At 36.0% G+C, this 9,583-nt stretch overlaps 1 protein-coding gene across 1 annotated transcript; it reads right to left on the reverse strand.

Annotated features, from left to right (window-relative positions):
- Positions 1–596: 596 nt before the first annotated feature.
- On the reverse strand, positions 597–9,325 carry LOC104096794 (VAMP-like protein YKT61). Its single transcript, XM_009603213.4, has 6 exons — positions 8,809–9,325; positions 6,621–6,718; positions 6,423–6,527; positions 6,236–6,301; positions 3,030–3,116; positions 597–881 (listed from the first exon to the last, which is right to left on the reverse strand). Exons 1-6 carry the CDS (start codon positions 8,999–9,001, stop codon positions 831–833), a joined length of 600 nt encoding a protein of 199 aa, XP_009601508.1. The 5' UTR covers positions 9,002–9,325; the 3' UTR covers positions 597–830.
- Between the last annotated feature and the right edge of the window lie 258 nt (positions 9,326–9,583).

Raw genomic sequence — 9,583 nt, forward strand, 5'->3', positions numbered from 1 at the left:
TTGCTAATTGTATGCTCAGTTGAATCATATTCCTATCACATTTCTTTTGCTTTATATGCTAGCTTATCAATTGACATTTAGCATTACACCCTGTTGGTTTTAACAGAACAAATGGATTACTTTTGCAGAATATATATGATAAGTTACACCTTCTACCTTCTATAGTATGAAATTTTTGATAGTCAGCTCAAGTTGCATCTCTGTGAAATTAATAAAAGAAACGGTATCTTTTGATAGATAATAAAAAAAACTATCATACTAAGAACATTCTTTGTTACTGCAAAATCTTACACTATTCAATCATATGAATTGTGAACAGAAGTACATCATTAAAATAGCATCACGTTCACAACATATTCCAACTCTGGTAAATTTTAGTAAACCTCTATCTCTGCCACATCACTCAAATAAATGCTTTTGGTATATATATACTTGGAGCCTACTATTTTGAATACAAATAATGCGACGAGCGACATAGAAAATACCTGCATTGCTCATAGCCAATGACTAGTAATATATAAATTTAGGTACTACTAAAGTATTCAGAGTCGGCATATATCAAGAGATAGTTACAGGTAAGAGGAAGCCAGTAACCATCAGGAAACTTATCACATAACTATATTTAGGTGACATCACAACTTTCAAACAACTTTATCAATCTGAGACTGAAACCTTTCTCTTCATCTGAGATCATATTACAGCAGAGAACCAAAAGAATTCGAGCTAACAGAAATCATAGATGGTATAAACAAGCAATTTTCCGATACTTCATATATAACGTAAACATGAGTTTGTCCGTGATAGAATAGCCCCCTTTCTTCTGAAATCATCTATAAGATCGTACAGCATGAATTGGTTTTCTTCGCCTGCTTGTAGAACATCTGTTTGAAAACCACCAATTTTAGGTCAGAAAATAAGTTGGACCTAATGAAGGTTTAAAGTTGATCTGTAAGATTCTACAGCTTCTACAAACCTATTTTTTTTAAAAACAACAGGCTTCTACAATATTACCATTAGCAAGAGTAACAATAACAAATAGCTATCAGCATTAACAAACAAGCACATCTTGTTTCTAATTGGGGCGATCCATGATATCACCAAAAAATATTGGTTCACCGGAGCAAAGAGATTCAAACGAACACTGTTCATGTATAAGAAGACAGCTATTTCAGACGTTTACTTTCCCTGTCGATGAGCACGTCAAGAAATAGCAATCACCATGTTAATTTCATTAAGCAGCCTCCCACCCAAACCCAAAAAAAGACAATATTTTTAGCTGAATGTGTCTTTCAATGCTTCCAAAAATCTCCCAAGACATATAACAGAGCGTGATTCTATGATGTTTTGACACGTGGAAGCTGACAGGAAGATATCTTTGATCTGCAGGCCAGCAGATGGGTAGTGCGGGTATCTTGTGTGATAATACAACAGAGCTTGTTGCTCAGTTCCATATTCCACATTTGAATATTGTCGGTTCCATCACATGCATTCGCCTTCAATAGCAACAACATAGCCAGTGTAATCCCACAAGTAGGGTATGGGGAGGCTACAGTGGCGAAGCCACATGGTCATAAGGGAATTGACCACCCTTCGTCGAAAAATTATACTGTGTACATAGGTAAAATATTATTTTTAAAGGTATATAACACGTATTGAACACCCTTTGTCGGGAATTTTTTTCACTTCTTTTAAATTTGAATACCCTTGAGGAAATTCCTAGCTTCGCCACTGGGAGGCTAGTGTGTACGCAAACCTTAACCCTTCCTTTTGGAAGTAGGCATGCATTCGCCTTCAATATGCTGAATTCATCCCAAAAGACATCCCAAAAGCAAATTAACAAAGAGACCCAGTAACACTGGTTATTCTTGTAAGCAACAAACTCCTGATTATACTGGCCAAGATTAATTCATATTAAATGCATGCAAATTTTCTTGCAGATCAATGGCCCTTCTCTATCCATGTCATTCCTCACCTTTCACATACATCAAGTTCCTCCAACTTCTTTAGCCAACAACTAAAATAAAAGCAGCTCAACTACAAGTCTATAACAAAGTCCAGGCGTTCAATCTACTCGGGCAAAACTAACAACGAAAAGGAAAAGAAAAATAAGAACCAAAAAGAGGGGGGGGAGAAAGAGAGGGGCAGCAATAGTAAGGACAGGAAAGAAAAGAAGCTAATGCCCGAAGGAGTCCCTTTTTCGCACAGTGGAATACAGTAGTGGAGGCTGTCTACCTTCGGATGCAGGGGAAATCAGTTAGTTTTTAGATTTCATTCCAATGACTCAAGTTAGCACTAAGTTAGCCTGCTGTATGTTCGGGAAAGAGAGTAATTTCCAATGCCTAAAGGGATGGGAGATCCCCATGGAGACAAAAATAGCAGGTTATTTCTTCTCATCTATCTAAACCTTGGTTATTTCTTCACATAAAGCCTGCAAAATTTGAGTACCATAGCCATGTCCACCATGCTTGTAGAGAATGTGACTTAGTCAAATACTCCCCCTAAATTAATTGCAAATAACCTTTCCTGTGCAACTCAATAATTTCTTTTTACCTCAATATTGAACTTAACAAGCAACTTGCATCTTTTTTAGTTGAAGTGACCCAATAACACTTGGTCAAAAATTAGAGTATCATCCACACAACAGTGAAGACAATTTGATTTGTCAAAAATAAATTGATAAAACAGTAGAAGTCAAATGATTAATTACTCACAAAGAAACAAGGAAGAGAAAATCCTTTGATAAGAGAGGGTTGCTCAAATGGAAAGCACAATATGGAATTATGAAGAACTAAGCCTTACTCCACTTCCAACCTTGAGGTTGAGGGTTCGGCTCACCCTGGGAACAAAGTGGGGAAGGGCTACTGTTGACTACTAGGTGGAGAGGTTGGGAAGAGATAAATGTAGGTTTACCAGATAAATGGAAGAGCAATCCTCTAACAGATATAGGTGAAGTTTTCCCACAAAAAATTATTTACCTTATCAAAAAGGAAGGAAACAAAACTAAAACAGATGCACTGTCACAAAAGTACCTGTGAAGCAGCACTGAGATCTGAACTCTTCTCAACCAAACTGTCGAGCTTCTCACCCCGTTCTAAGACGCTGTCAATTGTCTTATGCTGTGTCCAAAGGTAAAGAAGACCAACATCAGTAGAGCTAACAGAAACAAAAAAAAGCAGAGCAGAGTATTTTCATGCATTAATAGTTTAATACATAATGCAGGTGCATTTTGAAAGCAAATCCAAAATAAACAGAATAACTAGCGTCTCAAAATACGTTACTTCAAAACAAATATTTAGCTACCGCACTGACCGTGCAATGGAAGAATAAGATCCATTTTCCTAATTTCTACTCAACAGCATTTGATTTAGGTTTCAGTATGTCCATATATATGTTTAAATAGCTTGGTTAAAATGCCCAGAAACTTCAAACCAGATATTATTCAAAGAAACAACCATGGCCTACAAGAGGGACAAAGTGGAAATAACTTGGAGAGCTTATCAATAAAAAGTAGAAACCCATACTCAGAATGACATTCCATATATTTTAGGAACCCGAAAGAAAAAGGAATCCTAAATAGCTGTATGGGTTTTGAGTTTTTTATGCTTATGCCAATTTTGATGCCATTATAACCACCACCACCACCCCAAAAAAAACACAACACGCAAATAAAAAGAAGGAAAGAGAAACATACTTTCTTGCTCTCCAGAAAACATTAGAGACAAATAGGAGAAAATAAAGGTATATACTGACTCTAGATAGTCTGCTCCGCGATATAGGTGATGAAGACCAAATTTAAGAAGGTAGATACACACCCACCAAAAAACAGCAACATATTTGGTTAATTCTAAGCAGTCGAAAACAAAATGTGAGATCAACTTTCACTGATAGCCTACAGCATCGATAACATCCTTAAGATATTCTTCCTTGAGCTAAATTTTGAGTTAATTAATTCTTTTGTTAAAAAAGGGCCCTAACAGAATTCTGTGGGACAAAATTCTAAATGGCATATATGATTGGTCATAAAATCGTACTTGCATAGATGCTTTTTATGCAAGATTCTTAGTTGGTGGGAGAAAATTGATTTGCCTCTTCCACTTAGTGTTCATTGTCGAATCGGACGCTTAACCCCTAGCCCCAACTACGAGGGAAGTCAGATTTAAACTTTCTGCCTTGACCTAGGCTTTCTCTATTTCTTTTCCTTTTCCAGGGGACAGAACTTCCCTGGAACTCCCTCTCTATTAATCATTCACCATCACTATCAGTATGATTGGTTCCCAAATGGGATAGGAATGATAAAGATGAAAGAAATCATTTATTTACTTCCCTAAGGAGGGGGAATTCATGATTTACCTCTAATGTTTGGCAAGGTTGAAATGTAACCACAAAGGATATGCTTCCCTTCTTTTTGTCCAAGTTGGAAGGGGCGAAGAAGTAGACAGAGAAGCAACCACCACGTTTACTTCTCCAATCTACTACATCCTCACCAAAGTACAAAACAATAGAAATAACCCATAGCTCAAATCGCTTCTGTTCTTTCTCTTTCCACCCTAATCAAACACGCGTGTTGGTAAAGAACTTGGAGAAAAAACTCCACCTACTTTATTCTCTAATAGACTGTTACTAAACATCCTAGCACTAGGCTATAGTGAAGTAGGTGACCTCATCTCAAAAGTAACCGGGTGAAAAGGAAATTCAAGAGTTCAATATCACATTTATTCCTTTTCTTTTTTGAGAATGCACATTTTTCCATATTATAAACAGAAGAAATAATCATAGAGTCATGGACCAGAAATGAGTACTCAGCATGAATGCCTTTACAACCATTTGAACACGATAACGATTTTTAAAGTACAATATACAGTATGAAAATAGTCTAGTGCTCCAAAAGCAGGCTCTATGATAAATTTGGGATACATAAGTCTTGAGTCCCGTCAAAATATAATGAGAGAGAGCATGAGAATGAAGCATACAAAGTCAAACTCTTGTGTGTGTTAAGAAAAATGGACCCGGCACCTCACTTAATCCCAAAAGCTAGTTTATGAGACGGGTTGCCCAAAATGACATAAAGAGACTACAAACCATTATCTCAACCAATGTGGATACTCTAACAGGCCCGCCCACAGTCCAGCATACCCAGATTGGACATATGGAGTGTTAATGAATAAAATGAGGGACGACACAACAACAAGATGGTCCAACTTATACCACCACCAACAACAACAACATACTCAGTATATTCCCACATGTGGGGTCTGGGGAAAGTAGTGTATACATAGACTTTACCCCTACGTTGTGCAGGTAGAGAGGATGTTTCCAAGAGACATGGTCCAACTTATACCATGTTACGAAAATGGACCTTCGGCATAAGCAGTGTTATCAAAAGCGAAAAGCGCAAAAAAGCTCTAAGGTCCGTTGGGGCTTTAAGCGCAAAGCGCAACTAAAGCGTAGGCTTTAATGAAAAAGGTGCAACTAGAGAAAAAGTAAAAATATGTATATGTAGTCCATGACTAATAATTATAGGCATGAATAACAAACATATGGACAAAAAAATTGAAAGAAATTTACGATAAAGCGAAATATCAATTGTTTAATGCCGCCTTTTCAAGATTACACTCATTGGCAAGGAAAAGTATGCCTTAGAGCCTTGATGCGACACTAAAGCGCCCACAAAGTGAGGCGACGCGCTCAACATGTTTTGAACCTCGCTTCAAGGCTTAAGCGCGCTTTAAGCGCGCCTTTGACGACTCTGGGAATAAGTCAATCTTAAGAGCTAGCTCATGTGTGAAGACTGTCCAAAACCATATAAAAGACACAACCCATTCCCTCGACCAATGCAGGACACACGCCAAAAAAAATTCAAAGGAAGAACGAGAAATTAAGCATATAGACAATCACGACTTCTCAAAAGCAATAAAAACTAATAACTTTTTTGGTAACTTAATGCACAACAGCAGAAGCTCTACAGGAAAATGGCTAGCAATGGCTATGAGTTACACATCCTTATATAACCATTACGGGATAAAGATCATTAACCAAAGAAATGGAGAATCTATATTGTGTCCAGGTCTTCCACAACTCAGTCCTCATGATCAAATGTTCATTATCCAAATGCATACTGCTTACTATCACCTTTCAATAGAGAAGCTCGCAAAGATAACATTAAGCAGGCAATCATATGAATAACACAATACTTACGACAATAATTTTTTTTAACTTTTTGATTATTAATACTTACGAGAATAATTTTTGTTTCATCCAACTCTCTCTGAATTTTGAACAGCTTATCAGCCTCAGCAGGATCCTGTAGGGGTAACATGACAGGGCTTCAGCTCAAGCATCAAATGTTTTAAAATGAAGGTAGGAAGAATTTGATTGAAAAGGAAATTCCATCATCAATCAGCAACGGGAAACAAAAGGGATACCTGAAATTTGGCTAGAGCTTCATTCAGATAAGGCCATGGTTGAGCATTGTCGCTTTGCACAGTTTTCCACGACTCACCAAAACTCTTTAGATATTCATCTAGAACCTGGAAAGAATTAGATGCAGATCCACAATTTGATTTCTGGATATATAGTGTTTCTCCTTTCGAAGCTGAATATCTAAAATAGAAAACAAATACCTGGTTGAGCAGTGAAAATGCACTTCGAACTGGATAGTGATCATCCATGAAACCCAAAGCACATAAACCATTTCGATTGTATGAATGTACCTTGTATTCTAAAGTCAAAAAAAGAGATTAAAAACATATGTCAAACCAAGTGCGAGTGGAAAAATATATTTGAGGAATATACCATGTATCAGTAGATTTATGTTTTCTCAATTATAAATTAAACGAATAACATTTTACATGTATTGACTTCTAATTGATTTGACAATATAACTTCTTAAAATACGCAATGACAGAAAAGAGAAAATACATTTATATATCAGATTGTATTATATCAATCAACTTCTATGAGAACTTCTTGAAGCTTATAATATAAGGTAAAGGAAAACAAACACTATCACAAAATCTATCGCATGTAAAGTGATAGATTAATCAGTATTTTGTAATACTAATCACACTATTGTTTTAGAAATACATAATAAGACCACTTGTACTTCAGGTAAATTTTGAGAAATAAAAAACCTCAAATCAATATATAATCAACCATTTCATTAGAAATCAACAGAAACCTACAGTTTGAAATCCTAACATATAGCAAAAGTGAATTTTAGAATACCTAATCCAAACAAAAAACTTATTCATGAAACCCAACCATGCTAAAGTGAATGATCACTGAAACCTTCCTTGTTAAATGTGTAATCAGCATGCTGAGTGTTGGCGCTGCTTCCACTGGCACGACTAAACAACTTGGAATCACAATTAATCTTATTTTCGCTCATTTGGAGCTTTTGTGGAGAGTGCTGAGGGAGACACGAAGGAATTTGCTGTTTTCTGTGGACTAAGACTTGTAGTTCTAACTAACCAGTTCCATAGCCAACCACTAAAACTCAACACATGTCAGAAATTTAAAGAGAAGAAACGAAAAACTTTGAATAGCAAAATATTTAGAGGAAAATGAATAGAGTATCTGGAAAGTAACATCTAGGTACAAAGCCAGGAGCAATTTATGTGCTAAAGATTGCCAAATCCACTCAGCCGCTCGTTTCATTCCATCCTCAACGCTCACATACTTCACTCCATAATCACATAAAATAATCATAAAAAGGGGATCTTTTCTTTACAGACCCTAGAACTAATCCAACATGACATAAAAATCAACTTTACTACTCTGTGCCAGTGTCTGAGATACGGAACCAATCTGACCAGTTGTCATATACTACATATCAAGAACCCTTAACAAAACTGATGTTAAGGGTGTGAAGACCTCAAAAAATTTAACCGAAAAGATAATCAGTTCACACTAAACTATTTTCCCAACTAAGCTATTCCCTACTTCTTCCTTCTACTTTTGCAAACCCCCAAACCCGCCCATCAAAACCATCTCCCAAACAACAACTCCTCCTCAGTCCCAAGCAAATTGAAATTGGCTATATGAATCCCCATTGACCATGTTCCCATTTAAATTCATCTCCGGTCAACATCTTACAAAATATAAATAAAAATATAAATATAAATAAAAAGTAGTACTAGAAGTTTTTTATAGTTTCTATTGGCAAAAGAATCTCTAATAGGACAGACTCCTCGAAAACACATAGGACCAGAAGTAACCGTATTAACATGACTAATATCAAATTCCCAACTAATTCAAGTACCAAAGCATCATCAGCAACTATAGGACCAATAGCTGCAACTTTGCAACATTACTCATCCATCTATACAATCAACCAAAAGAAACAGCGAAATTGATCTACGAGCCTCATAATTTCTCAAAACCAACTACTCCCCATCCCAATTTATGCGATACCCTTAATAGCTTTCTATATAAAGAAATAAATTAAATATAAACTTACTATTTTTATCTTAAGGAGATGATTTAATGCCACAAAAATATTATAACTTGTTTTACATCACAGGCTTCAGAAGTTTTTCTTTTTTTTCTTAAATTATGTGCCCAACCAAACAGCATCACATAAATTGGGAAACAGCATCACATAAATTGGGAAACAACATCACATAAATAGGGATGGACGGACGGAATACCCAATTAGGAACAAAAATTCATCAATCCATAACGCATCTGTAATTCCCCAAAATCAGATCAAACACATAGCAGATTCCCCAGGCCGAAATAACACAAACTCACTAAAAAATTCAAATAAATCAAACCAAAATTCGGGAAGGGTTTCTAAAAAAACTAAACCTTCGTGCTGAACGGATTGGCGTTGGCCGGGTGGATTGCGTTTAGCGACGGTCCGACCCACGAAAACGATGAATTCCTTAACGCTGGATCTCTGAAAATACCCGAAATGGCTCACATCAGATGCGTTCGCTAAGATCACTGGATCCGAACTTTCTGGATTGCATTTCAACACCATCAACGCTGTGATCTTCATCTCTAAAGCCTCTGTAAATGTTTTTGACAATTTCAACAATGGAAAAGTGAAAAATTCAACCCAAAAAACTTTTTTTCTTCTCCTTATCTGGCCGCCTTTAAGAATGGAATTGATTATATTTTTGTGTTCACGATTTGTGTAATTATGTTTCTTTATTTGTGTTGGTTTATCTTAACGGGGAAGGAATATGAAAAAGGAAAAGAGGGGAATATAAATGTTCTTATGCAGTGGATTACCGAATTGGGAATATATTGCAATTTGCAATTGGGTTTGAATATTGGCCACATACGAAGAGTATATTTCACCTTTTACGTTTATGGCCATAAAGGTGAGATAATACGGAAAAAGGGATTTTATTTTCCCGGATAGAACTCCAATTTGAGAGTAAATTTACTCACTTTGGGTTTAAATAACTAGCTTTAATGTAAGTGCGTTGTACCTATTTTTTTCGTCTATTAATAAAAGTGCATAAAATTAAGAATAAGAATAAATTTTGTCCAATAATAATTGACGTCCAAATAAATATAATATTTATTTAAATTGCAAATAAATGTTATATTGGCAAAAACAGTTGAATGCAAG

The sequence above is a fragment of the Nicotiana tomentosiformis genome, chromosome 11 (assembly GCF_000390325.3).
Source record: "Nicotiana tomentosiformis chromosome 11, ASM39032v3, whole genome shotgun sequence".
Taxonomy (NCBI): Eukaryota; Viridiplantae; Streptophyta; class Magnoliopsida; order Solanales; family Solanaceae; genus Nicotiana; species Nicotiana tomentosiformis.